Here is a 24101-nt window from a genome sequence, read left to right on the forward strand (position 1 = left end):
CTGAGGTTTACAGAGAATAAATGACTTGGACAGACTCGCATGAATAGAGACAGAGTAGAGATTTGAATCCAGGCCTCTGTTGACATCAGTGTCTATATTCCTACCCACTATGCTATCTTGCCTGATTCAAAAAAACCCAAAAAACAAAAAAAAACCCAAGACATTATTACAGTAAAATTTCAGTTCACTTTTTTTTTAGTGTATATTGTATTATAAACTTTTGTGGCTTATGACTTTAAAATAGTTCTAAACATGGATTGGTTACATTGGAGATCCACTGGGCCATTATCTACAATACTATGCCACAGAAACAAAGAAATCAACTTTAAATCGAAAATCTTTTTCTTACCATTTTTTGCCATCTCCTTCCTTAGCCTGTATGTAAGTGGTTGTTTTAACATTTGACTAACATCTGTTTCATTGCAAAACTTTTTTCTTTGAATTTCTTCAAACCATTCACCAGTCACTCCCTGAAGCCATCTGATATCCCTCTTTGTCTTCTGAAGTTTGCTGAAATAAAATAAAACATTAATGCGGTCTTTATTTATTTTCTTAACATCAAGCTCATCCTTAAATCAATGTACTTTTTTTTTTTGAGATGGGGGTCTCATTCTGTCACCAGGCTAGAGTGCAGTGGCACAACCTTGTCTCACTGCACCCTTCACCTCCTGGGCTCAAGCGATCCTCCCACCTCAGCTTCCCAAGTAGCTGAGACCACAGATGCATACTACCACACCCAGCTAATTTTTTCTATTTTTAGTAGAGATGGGGGTTTCACCATGTTGCCCAGGCTGGTCTCGAACTCCTGAGCTCAAGCGATCTGCATGCCTCAGCCTCCCAAAGTGCTGGGATTACAGGAGTGAGCCACCTGGCCCAGCCTCAATGCACTCTTTAAATTCATTCACATCTAAGGCCAATCCATGTGATGGGCTAAACTTGACTTAATGGAGGAGCAGCATAATCTGTAAGTCTAGAAAAAAAATGGCTCTAATCAGAATTTCCCTTTCAACAATGCATGTATTTTAGGTGTATTCTTTTTTTTTCTTTTTTAGTATTCTTGTAAATATGATGGCAAACTAAAAGTTTTTGCCAGTAGTTAAAATAATCATCAGGCTGATGAGGACAACCTGGATTAAGCAATGTGCTAAAACCTGACCTAATAATGCAATTGAATGATAGATGTTCTAATGACACGCAGAAACTAGAATATTCTCGTTCTGATTACTCATTCATTCACTTGTTAATTCATTAAATGTTTATTGAGCAATGTTAATCAATTTAGTGTTTATGAGGGCCCAGGTAGGCAATGGATTCAACAGTGAATGTAACAAATAGGATACTTGCTTGTCCATCCAGTGGTCAAAGATAAAAGCTAACATGCAGAAAAGAAATTATTGAACGTAACAGTCTTATTAATATTATCACTATTTTTTGAGACAGAGTCTCTCTCTGTCACCCAGGCTGGAGCGCAGTGGTGTAATCTTGGCTCACTGCAACCTCCACCTCCCGGGTTCAAGTGATTCTCCTGCCTCAGCCTCCTGAGTAGCTGGGATTACAGGAGCCCACCACCACACCTGGCTAGTTTCTGTATTTTTAGTAGAGACAGGGTTTTGCCATGTTGACCAGGCTGGTCTTGAACTCCTGACCTCTAGTGATCCCCCTGCCTTGACCTCCCAAAGTGCTGGGATTACAGGCATGAGCCACCGCACCCTGCAGAATATAATGGTCTTAGATAATGAACTTCTTTACACACAAAAACACAAAAGCCCATGAGTGAGCCCAGGTCTAATGCAAAGGTAGTAAGGGATGGGGTAATTTGAGATGGACAGAAAAGCCATGCAGCGCACAAATGTGTCTGCCCCATAATGTCAGAACATGTGCCTTGAAATCCTATTACTTTTTTTTTCTTCTCTCCTCCCCTTTCCTGCCCAATTCTCTTTCAAATGAAAATGCTGCTTTAAGTTCTTAATTAAATCACTGGTTGTTGTGATTTATTAATACTTTTTTCAAAGTAGATCATTTTGCTCTATTTAAGGAAGACCATAGAACTGTTTGGAAATGAGAGGTGCCTAATCCAGAGGGAGATGTTCCTGGATGGAGGCAAAATGAACAGAAAGTGGAGTTTGAAGAATGATGACAAGGCTTACAGAGTGGTTGTTTTTAGATAGCACTGATGAAAAAGTTAGGCATGTTGTTGAGTTCCAACCTTGGGAGATTCTGCAGCTTGGAAAAGTATTCCGTGTGGCTCAGCAGCTGTTATCGTTTATTCAGGGTCTGCCGTAAAGCACAAGTGTTAGGGTTTTTGTATTGCTAAGGAGGTGATGAGCAAGATATCTGTGAAGTGGCAGATTTGGAGTTAAAAGGCAATGAACTGAGATGGCTGCAACTCAGGCTCTTGCTTGGGGCTATGATACTGCTATTTTATAAAATATTCGAGAAAGAAGCTAGAGGTCACCCTGCCCAGACTTGCATTTTGCAAAGCACTAGACAGCAATCAACATGTTCAACTTACAGAATTTGCATTGGTGCTTCCTTTTTTGCCATTTCCACCCTCCGATGCGTGGTACTCCTGTCTTTGTTGCTACTTCATTTATTAACAGAGCAGACTAAGAGATCCTAAGTATCTGCTTCTAACCAATATTGGCTGCCTCTAACTTATGAATGCCTCACTTACTAATGCCCCACATTTGTACACGACCTCCACTTCCTTGGAGCCCTCGCTAATTGTCAGTTCCCCAAAAGCAGGCACCACCCTTCTCTGTTTCTGAAAACATCGGTCTCATTTCAGGAGACAGTCAAGCTACTTGACTTAGAAGTGTTCCATATAAACAACATTTTCCCCCGTACAGGCTTGATGTAATATTGACTCTCTTTTTACAATTTTTATTTATTTCTGCATTTATTTCTAGAGACAACGTCTCACTCTGTTGCCCAGGCTGGAGTGCAGTGGTTCAATTATAGCTCACTGAAGCCTTGACCTCCTAGGCTCAAGTGATCCTCTGGCCTCAGCCTCCCCAGTAGCTGGGACCACCATCCCTGACTGATTTTTGTAAAGACAGAATCTCACTCTGTTGCCCAGGCTTGCCTTGAACTCCTGGCCTCAAGCGATCCTCCCGCTTCAGCCCCTCAAATTGTTGCGATTACAAGCGTGAGCCACAAAGCCGAGCCCTGACTCTCTTTTAAAAATAATCACAGTTCACTTAATCGTACCTCAAGCTTTCCTTCCACGGTTGTGTACATATCCACCACTGCCTGCTTCTTTTCTGTCTTCCGGCCAATGAAGCCAGAAATCTGTATTTCCCTGAAAGTACTCAAACACTTTGAATTCCACTCCAGGAAATTTATCTTACAGCAATAACCCCACCCCAAGAACATCAATTTAACTGAGCATCATGTAGTTGCTAACAATAATTATGTAGACAACATAGAATCCTGGGAAAATGCATATGACAAAACGAGAAGCAGGAAAATGAAAATACAACATTTATCTATGATTATAGCTATGTAAAAATGATCCCCCTTTTGGGCACACACACACAAAAAATTGAAAACACCTGATGTTTTAGAGTAGAATAATTATAGGTATCATTTCTATTTTTAGCTTATTTTATTATTTTTCATTTCATTTTAGCTTTTTTATTATGTACAATATATGGAGCTATCTCTTCTTTTTGTTAGATTGTGAATTTTTATTTGTGTTGTCACTTTTCCATTATTTTTTTTTTGGAGACAGAAATCAGTAATATTATCATAATCTGAACACAGTCAATATTACTCTTTCAGTGTGATTTTTCTGCTGCATTTCTCACACAATTGTGATAAAATATATCCAGGCTGGGCATGGTGGCTCACACCAGTAATCCCAGCACTTCGGGAGGCCGAGGCAGGATGACTGCTTGAGTCCAGGAATTTGAGACCAACCTGGGCAACATAGTGAGACCCTGTCTCTACAAAAAATTTAAAAGTTAGCCAGGCGTGGTTGCTTGCACCTGTGGTCCCAGCTACGTGGGATGCTGAGGTATATATGTAATATTCAATATACGTTTGTGGAAGGCCACCTATGGTGCAAATGCTGGCATACAATGGTAAGCAAAGCAGACAGGGCTCCCACCCTAGAGAGATTACAGTCTAGTGGGAGAGACAGATATGAATCCAATAACAATATTGATATAAGGTAACAAATAGTGATAAACATGACTTATTCACTCAGCACACATTTGAACCCTGGGCAAAGAGCAGTGAACAAGTCCCTGCCTTCATGGGATTTAAATTCTGCTGGGGTGGGAGTGTGTGTGGGGGGGAAACAATAAAAAAGTAAATAAGGCTGAGTGTGGTTGCTCTTGTCTGTAATCCCAGTGCTTTGGGAAGCAAGGTGGGAGGATCAATTGAGGCCAGGAGTGAGAGACCAGCCTGGCCAACATAGCGAAAACCCACCTCTATAAAAAATTTTACGATTAGCCAGGTGTAGTGGTGTGCTCCTTTAGTCCCAACTGTTCAGGAGGCTGAGGCAGGAGGATCCCTTGAGCCCAGGAGTTGGAGGCTACAGTGACCTAGGATCATACCACTGCACTCCAGCCTGGGCAACAGAGTGAGATTTTGTCTAAAAAAAAACAGTAAATAGCTGCTAAGAGAGCATATAACAAGGGGACCTGGGCTGAGGCACCACCAGTGAAGATTTCTCTGAGATGACATAGGGCTGGAAGAATGAAGGATGAAGGATGAGGCCAAAGGGTCGTGGCAGAAGGGTCTGAGAGAGAGCTTTCCAGGCAGAGGGGTAGCCTCTGTAGAGCAACAAGTGCCCCAAGGGAAGAAGCAAGGAACTGAAATAAGGCCTGTGTAGCTGGAGTGTGGAGATGGAGAGAAAGCCCAAGACAAGCAGAGAGGCCACTGTTAGATAACGTAGCATTAGGGGTAAGGTTCTGCCATTTGGTGTTTGGTCATGGAGCAATGATTGATGGCTCAGCAGGGATAAGACCCGTTGGATTTGCATTTTAGAAGATCATCCTAGCTGCAGGTGGAGAGTAGATTCCAGTGCGGGGCAGGAGACCAGTCAGGACACTTGTAGGGTCTAAAGAAAGAGGTGTTTGCTGGACCAGGATGGTAGTGGGGAAGCTGGAGAAAAGTGGAAAGTGTTCAGGGTGACTTAAGGTGAAAAGTGACCCCCAGGTGATGTATTTTGGGGAGTAGGGGTAGAGACACATCAAAGAAGATTCCAGGACTTCTGATTTACATAAGTGCCTAGAAGATGCCACTCACAGATATCATGCATATATAATCTTTAAAAACCCAAAAGTTAGCACTGCAAAAACTTAACATTACCAAAACTTTAATAACACCTTTAACATCACTCATCTTCAGAGCAATCATTAAGTATTTGCATAATATTCAAGCTAGTATGTTTTTCTTCCTTTATTTATTACTCTCCTGATCCAGGACATTGAGATTTTTCTTTATAAATACTGCTGTAATAAATATCATTGTGCATTTTCTATTTTTTTTTTTTTTTGAGATGGCGTCTCACTCTGTCACCCAGGCTGGAGTACAGTGGCACAATCTCAGCTCACTGCAACCTCCGTCTCCCAGGTTCAAGTGATTCTCCTGCCTCGGCCTCCTGAGTAGCTGGGACTATAGGCACGAGCCACCACGCCCAGCTAATTTTTGTATTTTTAGTAGAGACGGGGTTTCACCATATTGGCCAGGCTGGTTTTGAACTCCTGACCTCGTGATCCACCTGCCTCGGCCTCCCAAAATGCTGGGATTATAGGTGTGAGCCACTGCGCCTGGCCATGCATTTTCTATTTTTACAGTGCCTCTGCCAGACACTAAAGTAGAATGATTGGGTCAAAGAGTCAAAACATTTTTGTGATTTTTTTTAAAGTTAAATTTTATTTTTTCTAGAGACAGGGTCTCACTCTGTTTTCCAGGCTGGAGTGCAGTGGTGCTATCATAGCTCACTGCAGCCTCAAACTCCTGGGTTCAAATGATCCTCCTGCCTCAGCCTCCTGAGTAGCTAGGACTACAGTTGCACGCTACTATGCCCAGCTAATATTTTTATTTTTTGTAGAGATGGAGGTCTCTACAAAAGTAGAGAGGTCTCACTCTGTTGCCCAGGCTGGTCTCTCACTCTTGGCCTCAAGTGATCCTCCCACCTTGGCCTCCCAAAGTGCTGGGATTACAGGCATGAACCATGGAGCACAGCCCTTTTTGTCATTCTTTATACATACTACCAAAATAACTGTACCAATATCGCTTATGCCAGCAATGTACAAGTCTGCCACTAGGCATCCTTGGAAGACAAGGTATTATTATTTCAAGTATTTTTATTTTTCTAATATTTTGGTAGTACTATTTATAATTGTTAGTAATTATTTTTAAGAATCTTTATTTTCTTTGTTTAACATTTCTTTGATAAGAGGAAGGTTTGAACCCTTCCCTTATGTTTGTTTAGTAATTATACTTTGTGACTTGGCAATTGAGTGTTTCGTCAATTTTTAAATCAGTGTCTTGGCTGGGCGCAGTAGCTCATGCCTGTAATGTGAGGCCAAGGCAGGTGGATCACCTGAGGTCAGGAGTTCAAGACCAGCCTGGCCAACATGGCGAAACACCATCTCTACTAAAAATACAAAATTAGCCGGGCTTGGTGGCGGGTGCCTGTAATCCCAGCTACTGAGGAGGCTGAGGCAGAAGAATCATTTAAACCCAGGAGGCGAAGGTTGCAGTGAGCTGAGATTGAACCACTGCACTCCAGCCTGGGCGACAGAGTGACACTTCATCTTTAAAAAAAAAAAAAAAAAAAAAAAAAAATCAGTGTCTCAGAGTTCTTTATTGGAATAAGAAATGTTTAATTAAAAAACCAGCTCATTTTTCTTACGTGTTTTAAATAAGAAAGTTTTTGACTTTTTTTTCTTTTTTTCATCATCATCTCATTGTGATGAGATTGACTTTCATTTTGATTAAATTTTGAATGCTGAGCTGTACAAACCTGACTCTGGCTAAGGCTGTTGGAAGTAAAACATAAATAATCCGTGGATATGTTTATGTTAGTATTTGTTTCCTGAAGATAGTGAGAAATGAAATTCAGACAGTAGTGTCATGCAGATACATGAAGGGGGCAAGATTTTGAAGAAATTCAAATATTTTTAAAGCAGAAATATTTTAAGGATAACTCTGGAGATGGCTGTCAGGAAAGTGATGAACAGGTACAGTCGTCAGCCAGAATATTCAAGGTTCAGGTAGTCGATAATGACATTATGTTTACTATTACCAAGGAAGCAACACAGAAATAGTTTTGACCTTTGATGTAAGGGTGACCCAGGAAGGGAAACGATGACATAAAAGTCTAAATTCAAACTCTCTGGGTACCTGTAATTCATCTTCTTAACCCTACACACCCAAGAGCCCTATGAAGTATAGTTTGTACATTGACAATGGTTAACTGAGCTTCTGGTACTAAAAGCAGCAAAACAATTATAAAATCAGTGGTCTAGATTCATTCATTTACTTAAAAAAACTATCAAATACACTCAACATTAGCAAGTAAGAAAAAATTCTAAACATAAAGTGGAAGTGTGGTGACAAAACTTGAGGACAGTATTTTCTATTTCCACTAGCCTCAATTTGACAAAGATAACATTTGTTTGTAAGCAGAATTCAACCAGCTTCATAACCAGCCTGCACGACGCTCTTCCTCTTCCACGTGGGCTTGTTATATGTTCAGCACCAACTGGGACGTACCATCCACTTTATGCCAATGAGAACCTCAGGGTTGAGAATGACATACATACAGGGAAATTACTAATACACAGCTTGCCTGCTTAATTAGTCCAGCTTGACTCAACATATCACAAGGGACTGTTGTCTACACTTCTAATTTGTTTTACCCTGAGGCTGATCAACTTGATTAAACTAAATCAGGTCTTTTCTTGCTAGGCCAGAGGCCCAGCCCTCTGCTCCAAGTCAAAATGTCCTTTCTTCATTCACATGAATCCGTCTGTGAAATGCTGCCTTGGATTTCATCCTAGCACCTCTGGAACACACCACTCCTCTTATATTGCTATTCCTGAGTTAAACTTATTTTTCCTTTATTTCCAGCCTTGAGTTATGACAGCCACCTCCCCCTCCTCTTCTTTGTCTTTCCCAACTTAGTCCTTGCTGACCTTTGCTTGTCACTTTTGTTTGACTTTATTCTGAGCAAGGCTTTGTGCCCATCTTTTCTCCAGGACAAATTAATTATGTACTAACCATTTAGAACGTGCTCAGTAAATGATAGCTGTCCATTTATCTCCCGGTCGTTGTGTGTAAGTAATTCTTTGGCCCCACTTATCTGCTCCTTGTTAATGATACCCTCCCTGGCCGATTCTTGAGTTACTATCAGGTAGGAGACAGAGCCCAGGAGTAGTGTCAGGTTCTAGCTGGGTGATCTTGGCCAAATATTTAACTTTCTTGGTTTTTCTTTCCCCACTTGTCAAAGAGGAATAAATGATGTGTAGATTGTTTGCAAAGAATTCCTCCACAATTCCTATCATTCCTGGAGGTACACTCCTTGGCAATGTGACTTTTTGCCACTTTTAGGAGGTGGGGTCTCTTTTACCTCCTTCCTAGTGGTTGTCAGGAAAGTGGATGAACAGGTACAGTCAACAGCCAGAAAATTCAAGGTTCGGGTAGTCAGTGATGGCATTGTGTTTACTATTACCAAGGAAGCAAAACAGAAATAGTTCTGGCCTTTGAAGTAAGACTGAGCCAGGACAACTACTGTTAAGAGGCACCTCCTTTCACCTCCTCCTGGAATCTGGGCCAGACTTGCACTTGCTAAGACCAATAGAATATGGTGGAAGTGAAACTGAGACTTCTGAGTCCAGGCCTCAATGGATCTTATAGCTTCTGCTCTCTTCCTCTTGAGATCTTGAGACTTCTGTATAAGGAAGCTTGGGTTAGTCTCCTTGAGGATGAGACCATACACAGAAAGAGGCCTGGCAGAGAGCCATTGCCAACTACCCAACATGTGGGTGAAGGCATCTTAGACCATCCAGACCCAGCCAAGCTGTCATAGTGGTGCCCAATGAGTGATCCCCGGCAACCCACCCAGCTGAGCCCAGACCAAATGGCTAGCCCACGGAATGGTAAGCTAATAAACAGAAGTAGTTTTAAGCCTTTAAATTTTGGGGTGAGACTGGGAGCAGTGGCTCACACCTGAAATCCCATCACTTTGGGAGACCGAGGCAGGCGGATCATTTGAGGCCAGGAGTTCGAGACCAGCCTAGCTAACATGGAGAAATGCTGTCTCTACTAAAAATAAAAAAAATAGCTGGGCGTGGTGGTGCACGCTTGTAATCCCAGCTACTCGGGAGGCTGAGGCAGGAGAATTGCTTGAACCTGGGAGGCAGAGGTTGCAGTGAGCCAAGATTATGCCACTGCACTCCAGCCTGGGCAACAGAGTAAGACTTCATCTCAAAAAATAAATAAATAAATAAATAAAAAATAAAAATAAAATTTGGGGTGGTTCATTATGTACAAATTGAAAAAAACATGGATACAGATGAGGTTATCTTGAAGACATCTTCCAATCTAAAATCTATGGTCAGAAAAGCCTCAACATTCCTACATCACATCCAAATCGTTGAGAAATCTTATAAAGCCGAAAGAGGTCTCCAGATATAATGTGGCCAAACACCCTGTCTTCGGGTGAAATCATACCAATAAAAAATAATAACCGATGATATGAATTGAGCTCTTGCCATCTGCCGGATTTTGCAGTTCTTATTGCCAATCCTCACCCTAACACTGCTCCAGCATCGTCCTCATTTACAGAGAGGACATGGAAGTTCTGCTGGAGCTGCTGAACTGAGACGCGAACCCACACGCCTCTGAGTCTAAAACCCATGTTCTCCTAACCGTGTATCTCATTGTCTGTGGGTATTATTAACCCCACTAAGAAACAATGCAATTGATACAAACTTACAGTGACTTTTGCCAATTAAACAGGCAGTAATGAGAATTCAAATATGATTGAAGAGAGAGCAGTTATGCAAGTTTGAAAACACACAATTCCCTAAGCCAGGAATAGCTTCCATTTTCTTGTCAGAAAAATCTCAAATGTTTCTCAGAATAGTTCCCTTTATCAGCTCCTCTTGCCAAAGGCATCCATTCCTCTTTTTGATGTTCTCACTTCTCTGTTTATCTCCTCTCTGACATCTCTGACATTTCTCCTTCACTTTTCTTACTCCCTTGCTTCTGTATACACATTGTTTTTTTTCTTTTACAGCTGATCTTCGCGGACCTGACCGTCTTGTTACACCTCGTTCTCCTTCCAGGCAGCTAAGCACCCCAATCTCTATCAACCCTCCACTCCAGCCTTTAAGGACATCTTGCCAAATAGTCCCTTGATCTCCTACAAGTTCAGCCATCAGCCAACCCCAGAATGAAGTTTCCAATTACATCAAATCCTGTGAAAGTGACTTTGTCCTTTGATTTGCAGATCAAAGCAGTATTAAAGTTTTCCTCCCACGCAGGAATCCAAACATAATTTTGTCATATTGCCCAGCAACCACAACACAAGGAAAAGCACAAATGGAGAGGATGAGGCAGGAACTGTATCCCGAGTCAGAGCTTAAACGTCGGGCCAGTGTCATAATGGAAGACGGATCAGGATGTCCAAGCAAGAGCCTTTTCCAAACCCTGAAGCCCCAAGAGACTCACCATCTGGGTAAAGTGTGGCCTTTTGTTCTCCTACTTTAGAAAGGCGATACTTCCAGGTAATAGGTTTCTTATCACTCACCCTCCAGGGAAAGCTTTAAAACAACTGTTGTGTGTTCCCAATCAGAAAGAGGCAGAGTGAAGGAAGAGAAAGCCCTGTGGTTCAGTGGCTGCACCAGTAGCTTTATCATCCAGGGCCTGGTCTCTCTCCCTGTTGATCTTCTGAAAAGATTGTTATTTGAGAGCCTTTGTCCCTGACATCAGAGCCTGCTCTTTGGTTCAGCCCACGGCCAAGACTCAGGGAGGGGCAAGGATTAGAAAAAGCAAGCAAGTATATTGAAAAATGTGTTCTTTTCATAAGGGTAAAGTTAAATCATACACGGAAGTCTGAAGGAAGGGAAGCTCAGATAAGGAAAAGTGGTAAACTTTATAAAGTAAGCAAGCGACAACAACAGTAACAGCAACAGCCCTTTAGGACTCAAAGAGAGGCAACAAAATAATGGCACCAGCTTTTAAGCCAAGCTGGATAATAAAGCCCACTTCAACTCCGTGAATGGCTGTGATAGAGACTGCCTACTCTACGATAAAAAGCAACATTTTCTGTATTTAAAAAATTGACCATTGTATGGTAGCTCATGTCTGTAATCCCAGCCAAGGCGGAAGGATTGCTTGAGCCCAGGAGTTTGAGACCAGCAACGTACTGAGACTCCGTCTCTACAAAAAACCCCAAAGAAACAAAACTAGCTGGGCGTGCTAGTGTGTGCCTGTAATCCCAACTATTCAAGAGGCTGGGGTGGGAGAATCTGAGCTCAGGAGGTCAAGGCTGCAGTGAGCTGAGATCCTGCCACTGCACTCCAGCCTGGGTGAAAGAAAAGAAGAAAAAAGGCCAGGTGCGGTGGCTCATGCCTGTAATCCCAGCACTTTGGGAGACCGAGGTGGGTGGATTACTTGAGGACAGGAGTTTGAAACCAGCCTGGCCAACATGGTGAAAGCCTGTCTCTACAAAAAATACAAAAAAATTAGCCATGTGTAATGGCAGGTGCCTGTAATCCCAGCTACCTGGGGAGGCTGAGGCAGGAGAATCGCTTGAACTGGGGAGGCAGAGGTTGCAGTGAGCCGAGATCATGCCACCGCACTCCAGCTTGGGCGACAGAGTGAGACTCTATCTAAAAAAAATAAAATAAAATAAATTGACCATTGCAACCCCTCTGGATGTTTCTTTTACAAAACACAAACTCACAACAGAAGGAATAGGTAAGTTATCTAAGTAACAATAAGGATGTGTAATTCCCATCTGGTTCAGATCACAGTGCCCTTGGTCTCTCACCAATAGTCACCCTTTACCAATAGTCACCCTCAAGAAGGCGCTGTAGAAAAGACTAGCTGTCCACCCTGAGGTCAGACTTAGGGTTTAAGTGTCAGTCCCTCTTGTAGCTCATCAGAGCTCTTCTGTTTTCCTAGGTTTACATGATCCCTTTTTGAATGTATACCTTTTACCTGAGCCAGCTTGGAAATCACCCACTGTAACTTCTGTATTTACCAAATTACACTGAATAACTTGTCATGTGCCTATTTGGTTGTGTCACCAGGCTGTCAGCTCCTTGAGGACAGGTGCTGTGTCTCATTTGTTTTGGTATCCCCAGGGCCTAGCATGGTCCCAGACTCATGGTCGATCAACATATATTTGCTCAATCTAGGGGATAATAAATGAGTTCTACCAACTTATTCTGCCATCATTGTGAAGCAGTTCAGTTGCTATTTGACATAAGTGCAAGATGTGATCCTGTACACAAATTAAAATCATGTGTGTAAAAAGTAATTTTTCCATAGGAATAATACTGGAAAGCTAATCATAGCTAACAGTTACAGAGTGCTTGCCCTGGGCCAGGCACGTTACACATATTAACTAATTTAATCTTCACAAGAACCCTTATGAAGGTAGATAATATTATCCCTATTTTACCATGAAGAAATTAAAATACTGAGAGGCTAAACTGAAATCAGACTTCCTGGGATGAATGTGGCCCCTGACCTTTTTTTTTTTTTTTTTTTTTGTGACAGGGTCTTGCTCTGTTGCACAGGCTGGAGTGCAGTGGCGTGATCTCAGCTCACTGCAACCTCTGCCTCCTGGGTTCAAGTGATTCTCCTGCCTCAGCCTTCTGAGTAGCTGGGATTACAGGCATGTGCCACCACGCCCAGCTAATTTTTGTAGAGATGGTGTTTCGCCATGTTGGCCAGGCTGGTCTTGAACTCCTGGCCTCAGGTGATCCTCCCACCTCAGCCTCCCAAAGTGCTGGGATTACAGATGTGAGCCACCATGCCCAGCCGCTCTGAACTTTATTAACTGGGTGTGATTTTAACCTCTCTGTGCCTTAGTTTGCACATTTGTAAAGTGGGGATAAGAGTAATAATATCTCCTGGAGCTTTTGTGAGGATTACTGGAGTTAATGCATGTAATGCATGTGCCTGGAACAAATGAAACACTGTCATTGTGACCTGTGAAAAGTGCAGGATGGGTGGTAAAGGTGGTGGAGGGATAATGGGGTTGGAGGGTGGGAATTATGTATCACCACTCCCAACACAAAAGAGATCTATGGTAGTAAAGAGAATCATGGCCAGGCACAGTGGCTCGGGCCTGTAATCCCAGCACTTAGGGAGGCCAAGGTGGGTGAATCACTTGATATCAGGAGTTTGAGACCAGCTTGGCCAACATGGTGAAACCCCGTATCTACTAGAGATACAAAAAAATTAGCCGGGTGTGGTGGCGCGCTCCTGTAGTCCCAGGTACTTGGCTGGCTGAGGCAGGAGAATCACTTGAAGCCAAGAGGCAGAGGTTGCAGTGAGCCAAGATCATGCCACTGCACTCCAGCCTTGGGTGACAGAGTGAGACCCTGTCTCCCCCCGGCCTCCAAAAAAGAGAGGGAATCATCCTCAGGTTTCCTTATCCTGTAAAGAAACTCAAAAGCATCAGCTATTTGGCAAAGGCCCAACAGATCTACTCCCAGATTTCTATGTTGTACTTAAATCAACAGCATGATCATGAGAAAACAAACTGCAGGGCAGATGTTCACAAACACAGCTTAGATGGCAAGCTCAAGACAAGAGGAGTGCACTGGACAAGGCTCCCCCTGTCATCACCCGGCTAGCTCTCACACTGCACTGAATGCACTGGCTGATGCCATGGTTTAGGCCACATAACTGCAAGAATATTGCATGTACTTTATTAAAATGTCTAAAAACACATACTATTCCAAATCTGAATAAGGCATACTATTCCAGCATACACGAACAGCTTATACTTTTATTTATCTTAAACCTGGATTCTAGTCTAATTTCAGAAAATAACCATTTATTGATTCAGCTAACATTTATTGAGCATTTACTATATATCATACACTGTTCTAGCAGCTTGGAATACATTAGTGTACAAAAGAGACAAAGATTCTCACCTTTCTGGAGCTTGCAGTCTAGCAAGTATCTCCATAGCCACCTCCCTGGCCCAAGCCACCACCATCTTTCACCTGGATGTCTGCAGGAGCCCTGACATGGTTTGGTTGTGTCCCCACCCAAAATCTCATCTTGAATTGTATTCTGAATTGTAATCCCCACGTGTTGGGGGTGGGACCTCGTGGGAGGTGATTAGATCATGGGGGCGGTTTCCCTATGCTGTTCTCATGATAGTGAATGAGTTCTCAGGAGATCTTATGGTTTTATAAGGGGTTTACCCCACTTCACTCGGCACTTCTCTCTCCTGCCGCCATGTGAAAAACGATGTGTTTGCTTTCCCTTCCCATTATATTTGTAAGTTTCCTGAGGCCTCCCCAGCCATGCGTAACTGTGAGTCAACCAAATCTCTTTCCTTTATAAATTACCCAGTCTCAGGTATGCCTTCATAGCAGCGTGAGAACAGACGCACACAAGCCCCTATCTGTCTCCCTGCTTCACTCTGGCTCCCCTTCCATCCAGGCTCCATACAGGAGCAAGAGCGATGGCCAAAGAACACAATTCCAACAAAATGAGTTTTAAAGATCTAATTGGCATTTATTAGTGATTCATGAATTGAGTAGCATCTTGCCTGGCAGAACGATGGGTTTTTACAAGATAGCTTGAGCAGGAACAATAAAGCAGCATAATACAAAAAAGTGGACTGATTAACATCAGGCTACTTCAGGTTACTTTCCTTGTAAGGGTTAAAGCAGGGGAACCTTCCTTATCACGTGGGTGTTGGCTGGGCCCTTTGCGATGAGTTGTGAATCTGCTGTCCTTTTTTTTTTTTTTTTTTTTTTTTTGGAAAAGCTGGACTATTTGGGGATTTGCCCTGTTTTTGTTTTTTAAGTTTCAGTTTGATCATGTGGCACTTAAGAGTGTTTCCATTTTGGTTTGATCCATTGGGACCTAGCACAGGAAAAGGTCAGTACAAAACAGTGGCATCCCATCAATTTTATTTTTTGTTTTGTTTTGTTTTGTTTTTGTTTGTTTGTTTTGAGATGGAGTCTTGCTCTGTCACCTAGACTGGAGTGCAGTGGTGCAATCTTGGCTCACCGCAACCTCTGCCTCCTAGGTTCAAGCGATTCTCCTGCCTCAGCCTCCCGAGTAGCTGGGATTACGGTAGGCATGCACAACCACGCCCAGCTAATTTTGTATTTTTAGTAGAGATGGGGTTTTGCCATGTTGGCCAGGCTGGTCTCGAACTCCTGGCCTCAAGTGATCTGCCTGCCTTGGCCTCCCAAAGTGCTGGGGTTACAGGCTGAGTCATCAGGCCTGGCCCCCATCAATTTTATTGAACATGATTTTTTGTAAATGTAAGATATATCATGCCATCCCCTGCTTAAATCCCTCCAGCAGCTTCTCATCATGCTTAGAATACAATGTTAAACTCTGTGGTCTTCAAGGCTACATAGTGTCTGACCTTCTGCATTTTCTACCACTTTTAATCACTCCTCTTTCCTCTCCACTCAGCATTTGGCTTCTTTTTTCCCTCTTAACAGGCCAAGCTGGCTCCCACTGGGCTTCAGACTTGTTCCCTCCATCTGAAATGCTCTTCCCTATTTTGTCACATGGCTATGCCTTTGTGCCATTTAGGCCTTAGCTAAAACGTCACATCTTTAGAGAGGCCCTCCGGCCCTCCAAAGTAGATTATTCCTTCTCCCATATTCAGTTGCTTTCTATCAAGTTACTTGGTTTACTTTTCTTTTTTTGTTTGTTTGTTTGCTTGTTTTGAGATGGAGTCTTGTTCTGTCACCCAGGCTGGAGTGTTTCCAGAAAACAAGACAGACAATGTCCTCATGCTTATAGATTATATTTTAATGGGGTACAAGAGATATAATCAATAAGAAAGTAAATAAGTGAAGAAATTTCAAAAGAAGATTAACAAGATTAAGAAAAGAAAAGTAAACCATGATCTCGGCTGACTGCAACCTCCGCCTCCTGGGTTCAGGGAATTCTCGTGTCTCAGCCTCCCTAGCATAGCTGGGATTCCAGGCGCCTGCCACCATATCTGGCTAATTATTTTGTAATTTTAGTGGAGATGGGGTTTTGGCATGTTGGCCAGGCTGGTCTTGAACTCCTGACCTCAAGTGATTCGTTCTCCTCAGCCTCCCGAAGTGCTGGGATTACAGGCACGAGCCACTGCGCCTGGCCCTGGTTTACTTTTCTTAATCTTGTTAATCTTCTTCTGAAATTATCTTCTTCACTTATTTACTTTCTTATTGATTATATCTCTTGTAGCCCATTAAAACATAAACTACAAGCATGAGGACGTTGCCTGTGTTGTTTTCTGGAAAGATGTCTGACTTAGGGTACGGACTCAGTTAGCTCTTGGTGAACAAGTTAATGAATATGAGTTTGGGAAATTCTCTTTTCTCTGGACCTGCATTTCTTCACCCACAAAATTAGGGGGTTGAACTAGAGGCTATCAAGGATGCTTTCCCACTTTTTATTTTTTATTTTTTTTGAGATGGAGTCTCACTCTGTCACCCAGGCTGGGATGCAGTGGCATAATCTCAGCTCACTGCAACCTCTACCTCCCGGGCTCAAGCAATTCTCCTGCTTCGGCCTCCTGAGTAGCTGGGAATACAGGTGCCCACCACCATATCCAGCTAATTTTTTTTTTGAGACGGAGTCTCGCTCTGTCGCCCAGGCTGGAGTGCAGTGGCGCGATCTTGGCTCACTGCAAGCTCCGCCTCCTGGGTTCACGCCATTCTCCTGCCTCAGCCTCCCGAGTAGCTGGGACTACAGGCGCCCGCCACCACGCCCGGCTAATTTTTAGTATTTTTAGTAGAGATGGGGTTTCACTGTGTTAGCCAGGATGGTCTCGATCTCCTGACCTCGTGATCCACCCGCCTCGGCCTCCCAAAGTGCTGGGATTACAGGCGTGAGCCACCGCGCCCGGCCATATCCAGCTAATTTTTGTATTTTTAATAGAGATGGGGTTTCACCATGTTGTCCAGGCTGGTCTTGAACTCCTGACCTCAAGTGATCCCCTTGCCTCAGACTCTCAGAGTGCTTGGATTACAGGTGTCAGCCACTGCGCCCAGCTCCCACTTTTTAAACTTTATTTCATTTTATTACAGACAGGGTCTCACTATGTTGCCCTGGCTAGCCTTGAACCTCCAAGCTCAAGCTATCCTCCTGCCTTAGCCTCCCAAGTAGCTGGGACTACAGGCACATGCCATCGCATCAGACTTCCCACTTTTTGTGATTCTAAGTACACTTTTGCTAAGGTTGCAAAGGGTATGCCCCATTATTTAAGAATGTGGTCAACAAGTCCATGTTTAGCTCAGATCTCATGGTTTCTAACTGTGTCTCCCTTGGGCCTCTGTATTTCAGCCTGGGAAGTCCCAGTCTGGTATATTGTCCTCTTGTGTCTGCTGTCCTTTCTTTCACTTTCTTTGAACTTTCTATTGCTCCTGTCTGGATCCATTACATGATTAAAATGAAACGACCAGAAAAGGACACATGATTCCAGATTCCACCTGACAATAACTTTATAGAAAATGAAGGCAATATTTGGTATCATTTCTAGTACCTTCATGCTGCTGCTGAAGGTGATGGGAACCTGCACACTGTAAACATATATTGTTTCCGGAGGCGGAAAGTTTACACTGGTAAACACACTTTATGTGACAGCTGTGATGCTGGGTGCTTCCACCTAGATTATTTCATTTAATCACTACAGGAATCCAGTGAAGTAAGTATTGTACTCATTTTACAGTAAAAGGAGCTGAAATCATGAAAGGTGAAAACACTTGCCAGAGGCTGTAAAGTGGTGAGTGAAATAATTAAGCTTCTACCTAGCTCAGACCCCCCTCACCCCACCAGCATGATGATAATCATTGAGTAAGAACAGTTATTTCCAGATTATTTCCAGGAGCCTGATTTATTCAACCCATGCCTAGAATAAAACTCCTCTGTTGAATCTCTGTACTTTTTTCGCATGCTGGTTGTCTCATCACTGGATTGTCAGCTCCCCAAGTCAAGTGTCGATTTCCTGAACACACAGCAAGCAGGGAAGAAATATTTGTTGAATAACCGAAAAAATGAATACGAGAGAATGAAAAACTAGTTTTTAGCTTTTGCGTCCCTCTTATTCCCCTTTATACAGATGCTCAGACATCTTCCACTGAAACTTGTAGGACAAGGGTTAATGGCAAGTTGAGTGTCAGGATTCTAAAAGTGCAAGAAAGCTGCTTGGAGCTGCAGAATGGGGACATAAATTCCTCTTGCAAGTCTGGTATACTAGCACAGCTGCAAGGCAGGTTAGAACCATGAAGGTTTTCATCCATAGACAGAGTGTATGATCTCAACGTCTTGAATTTGTTCATTATATTGTTCATGGCTTCTTTCCAAAGACAACTACATCCTGAATTCTGACCACATCCTCTGCACTGCTAGTTACGTAGAGTTAGGTAACAAGATAGAATGGTACACATGAATATGCATCTCTCCTTCATTTTCATTAATAAGAATGCAGAACATCTTTTTTTTCCCTCATATTCAAGCAATTTAATTCTTATTCTTGGAATCTGTCTTGCTAGGAAGACAGAAAGAGCAGCCTATGCTATTTCATAAAGTTAAAGGAAAGTGATGCTCCTATAGATTCCTTCTGTGTCTAAGCAAAAAGGTGACAAGATGACATTACTTTCACTTCTCATACTGTAATTAAAATCCACTATTATTGCATTCAACTTAATTCACCCTTTGTATCATGCAGTTTTAAGGGTGTTGGGAAACCAACTCAAATCCAACATTCTGGACTTTGCTTTAACTTTAAGGAATTTAATGTTGCAATATGAGACTCTCGCCATCCTCCTTCCCGCCCTACCTACACACACTGGTCAAATATGCAAGCCAGACGAAAGAACGATAGATCTCAAATAGCTATTCAATCTTTGTGTTAGAATGCAGAAAGCTGAGGAAATGCCTGGAGGTTTTCTAAATGTCAGCACCATGAATCTACTGCTCTTGGTTCCCATCAGGGATAGTGGAGGTTCAGAGAGTCCATGACTCTCAAACCACATCTGCTTCAGGATTCACTCACTGGGTCAAAGGAAGCTTGTTGTTGACATCAGTTAAAGCTCATTGGTTTGGATTACAGTTTACTTATTTTCAAAGAGTTAACTTTTGAAATAACCCTTTTCCACATGGTTGCTGCCTTTTCCAATTCCTCTCTGGCAAACAAACCCGCCTTACAAAGATGAGTGTGGCATTTAAACCCTCTTTATCCAACTACTGAGAAACGAACTGACCTGACAAACCACTCCACCTCATCAGAAATTACTGCAGAATCACACGCCAAAGGGCTTTAACTTTGAGCATTCCTCTTGAATCCTTGCACTAAAGGTTATCATTAGAATGATTATTCTGCCTCGGTGATTCAAAACACACATATTGTTTTCATATGGTATTATCTCATCCAGAAGACCTTGTTAAGTTTTGTCTGTAGATGTAGTCACATTTATTTACCAAAACATACTCCTGAGAACCACTCCTGGAATAATTCTAGAACAAAATCTGTACTTGGGGGTAAAATGAAATACTGCCAGCAGTACAAACGCAAGTGTCTACTCCAAATTATGTAACTTATTTATGGAAGTTTGATTTTGTGTAAAATATATTTTTCTGGTAATGTCATTGTTATATGTTCTTATTATTCACTATCATTTTAACTTTCAGATTCTAGTTTCTAAATTCCTCTTTCTCAATCTCAATAATAAAGTTTTGATCATTCCCTATCATGTATTAAATAATTTACCATGAAATCTCAATGAGTTTTTGGAGAAAAGGCCTAAAAGAAGCTTTGTTACATGATATAAATGATAATATAACTAACATTGGAGGACATTATGCACTTTAAATAAATGTGTCTCAGTGCATCAAGAATAGGTACAAAATAATTGAACTCAGTCTGTAAACAATCAGCCTATTTCCCAAAAATGAAAAGACATGTCAATGCAAAGAAGAAGTAGTGCCAGGTGTGCTTTATAGAAGGAAAGAACTGTTTATTTGGTATATGTTTATGGTTGTAGCCTATTATTTATTAATAATGATCTTAGATTTTAAAAGACATCAACTATTTAGCTTTGAATCCTTTTGACATTATTGGCATAGAAAAAGAAATCTGGATATCTGATTCCCTCCATCTTGTTTTGTTTTGTTTTGTTTTAAATCATTCTGGCATCTCTATTCTCTTTGCCAACACCCAAAAATAGCACTCGATCAAGCCACAGAAGTAATGAATTAAGCATGGTGGTAGATCTGTCTGAAAGATGTGGACCACTTTTCTAGCAAACAGGTATCCCATGAAGTATTGGGAGTCTGTCCTACTCATAGTAAAGTGGTCATGGGTAGTTCCTGTGCTTTGCCTCATGGGATCCAACATTTTCTGCATTCCTGCCCTAATCACCCAAAAGCTAAACATGAGCAAGAATGCTGCCCAGCGAATTCTATTTCTTCTGTTTTGGAGAGTGATTAACAACTTAATAACGTCTTTCCTCTTGGCATGTCTTAAAATCATAATGACAAGTAAGACAAACTAAAGTGACATGGCTGAGAGACACATAGTGAGAAGGTATTGAGCAGTACCATGAAGAGAAGCCATCAGGCACCAGAGTCTTGAACAGGAGGAAGCTATGGGGCAGAGAGGAAACTTGCAAGAAGAAAATCAGCCCTGGCAATGGAAGTGAGTAGGGAGAAGCAGAACAGAGAAGCTGGACCACAAGCCTGTGGTTACCAGCCTGGTTGATTGATTGGCACCAGAATGCTGCAGTATTCTGATCAACATTCCAGTTCCTGAGGACTGGCCGTGCAGGGCTGAGGCTGTTTCCTGTGTTTCCTTACTTCTCCATTAGATCCTGACAATAAAGTGCCACCCATCCCTTGAGGAAACTGCTCTATGTTCCTTGTCACCTGAAAGAACATAATGAAAACATCCAGCCATAAGCAGCATGTAGGAATTTGTTCACAGAGGAATTCTCCAGCATTGATTGGGACAGGAAATTTCAAATGTCAATAAAACTGACTTTGCTTTGCCATTATACAATTTTTTCTGTGTTGATTTTTTTTTTTTTGTAATTATGAAAGTAAAATTACATCAGGCTGGGCTGGGTGGCTCACGCCTATAATCGCAGCACTTTGGGAGGTCGAGGTGGTGGATCACTTGAGGTCAGGAGTTTGAGACCAGCCTAGCCAACATGGAGAAACCCGTTCTCTACTAAAAAACAAACAAACAAACAAACAAAAATTAGCTGGGTATGCTGGTGCATACCTGTAGTCCCAGCTACTAGAGAGGCTGAGGTGGAAGAATTGCTTGAATCTGGGAGGGAGAGGTTGCAGTGAGCTGAGATCACACCACTGCACTCCAGCCTTGGCAGCAGAGCAAGATGCTGTTTCAAAAAAAGAAAGAAAGAAAGTAAAGTTACATTCAATGCAAAAGACTTGGAAATTAAAGAAAAAACTTGAAGGGGCCAGGCATGGTGGCTCACATCTGTAATCCCAATACTTTGGGAGGCCGAGGCAGGAGGATCAAGTGAGCCCAGGAGTTCAAGGCCAGCCTGGGCAACATGGTGAGATCCTGTCTCCATTTAAAATGAACAAACAAACAAAAACTTGAATAAAAGAAATCGCTCATAACTCCCATTGTCAGAGATACTGCTGTGTGTGTACATATGTTCATTCATGTGTTTTAAAGCAGTAGTAACAGGACTAGGACTCCGTCTCAGTTTTAGCTAAAGCATGAAAGCAAGAGATTCAAGACATCTAAGGGAGTTGTGAGAAGACCAATCAGGAGAACTTGCTTTGTGGGATTTTTAAAAACAAACAAAAGCCAAGTCTCTCTAGTTAGGGTTTTAAGTCCCCTTACATGCATTGACTTGGAAGAGTGAAGACAGAGGGAGGATCTGTGAGGAGGCTTTCTCTAGAGCCAGGGAGCTTAACTGGTACGACTGGAAAAGCTTAATTTTGTCCCTTGTGGTTTGGAGGAAAGGTAGACTGGTATCTGCCTCCTGCCTGAGAAGTCTGAGCTGGAGAAACTGGGGCCTGCCAGTTGCTTTGACTGCAGAATGAAGTGCATAGCTCAGCTGTCAATCAGTCCTCATTTCCAGGGTTTCTCAGGCAACCACAGTATGACTGTGTCCCATGGAGAAGATGTGGGCCCCGGGAGAGGCTGAGGAGACATGGGGTTCTCTTAGTTCATGCCTGCTAGAGTCAGCTCCAGGGGTGAAGAAACCTGAGTAGAAAGAGGTTGTGGGTGAACCCCTGGATTCCTAGCACAGAGCAGGGGAGAGCACATTATCTGCATGGAAAGAGCTGCTGGGGAACAGTGCCGGGCCACGGGCCATCTCAGCAAACCCCAGACGAGCACACAAGAGAAGAGGCAGATTTAAACATCTGCCTTACCCAGAGAGAGTGATGCCACCTCACAACCATTCTAGTCAAGCAACAGCTTTTCTGCATGTGCCTTCCATCCAAACTTAAACCTGCCTCCCAGCCACCGTCCGGTTCAACCCTGGAACAGTAAAAAACCACCATTGAAGGGGTAGAGAGGCAGAGGTTGATGGGGAAAGGGAAAAGGATCAAATCCTCTTCACTGTCCTAGGTGTTGCTCTGCAGCAAGCGGTGGCTGTGTGAGGGGCTGCTCCTCTGAATAAAGCTGGGATTAATCTAGGAACATATGTTCTAATTATCACTGAATTGAGACTGTGTTTGTGTCTTAAAGTGACCAGAAAAGTCAAGGGACTGCCTTTGTTTGTATCCAGTGGCATTTAAAGGGATAGTAGGAGACGGCTGCACACGGTGGCTCATGCCTGTAATTCTAGAACTTTGGGAGGCTGAGGCGGACGGATCACTTGAGGTCAGGAGTTCGAGGTCAGCCTGGCCAACATGGTGAAACCTTGTCTCTACTAAAAATACAAAAAAAAAAAAAAATTAGCTGGGCATGGCGGTGGACATCTGTAACCCCAGTTATTCAGGAGGCTGAGGCAGGAGAATCACTTGAACCCAGGAGGCAGAGGTTGCAATGAGCTGAGATCGCACCACTACACTCCAGCCTGGGTGACAGAACAAGACGGTCTAAAAAAATAAAAAAGAAATAAAGGGATAGTAAGAGACAAAACTAAAGATGTTTTCTTGTTATATTCCATGATTCCTACTTGCTCCACATGTCAGTTATGTATGCCTGCATTTTCAAAAAATGCTCTTACCCTATGCATGCTGTTGTGTAGTCTATGTTTCCCACTTAGCATTACATTAAGAATGCTATGCTATGTCAGTATTCCACCACTGCATCTCTGTACTGTAACATATGATCCTACTCCCCTCTCGTTGGAGTTATTTCTAATTTTTTAGAGTCATAATGTTGAAATAAACCCAGTTCAAAACTAGCATTGTGCCCATCTCTGATTAATTCCTTAGAATCAATTTCCTTGATGTGGAATTGCAAGGCCAAAGGATGAACATGTTTTAATGACTTATGAACTATATCACACCAAATTACCCTGGAAAAAGGTTGTATCAAATTTTCCCTTGTATGACGGTCCATTTCCCCATGTGCTTGCCAATGTTAGTTATGTCTATTCTTTTTGATCTTTGCTAATCTGATAAGCCAAAAAAAGTTTTCTTTTTTTTCTTTGTTTGTATTTCTTTGATTACTAGAGAGGTTGAACATTATTTATTATGTTTATTGGATATGTGTAGCTTTTTTTTTTTTTTTTTTTTTTTAGATGGAGTCTCACTCTGTCTCACCCAGGCTGGAGTGCAGTGGTGAGATCTCGGCTCACTGCAACCTCCGCCTCCCGGGTTGAAGCTATTCTCCTGCCTCAGCCTCCCGAGTAGCTGGGATCACAGGCACCCACCACCACGCCTGGCTAATTTTTGTATTTTTAGTAGAGATGGGGTTTCACCATGTTGGCCAG

The 24101-nt window shown here is 42.5% G+C and overlaps 1 protein-coding gene across 2 annotated transcripts in view; it reads right to left on the reverse strand.

The window, feature by feature from the left end:
• The window catches only part of EXPH5 (exophilin 5), an 88568-nt gene that overhangs the window by 36024 nt on the left and 28443 nt on the right, over positions 1-24101 (reverse strand). For both annotated transcript variants that reach the window (XM_004052080.5, XM_019037708.4), the window contains exon 2: positions 350-510. In XM_004052080.5, the coding sequence (XP_004052128.5) occupies positions 350-510 (161 nt within the window). The remainder of the gene's footprint in view (positions 1-349; positions 511-24101) is intronic.

This window comes from Gorilla gorilla, chromosome 9 (assembly GCF_029281585.2).
Source record: "Gorilla gorilla gorilla isolate KB3781 chromosome 9, NHGRI_mGorGor1-v2.1_pri, whole genome shotgun sequence".
Classification (NCBI taxonomy): Eukaryota; Metazoa; Chordata; class Mammalia; order Primates; family Hominidae; genus Gorilla; species Gorilla gorilla.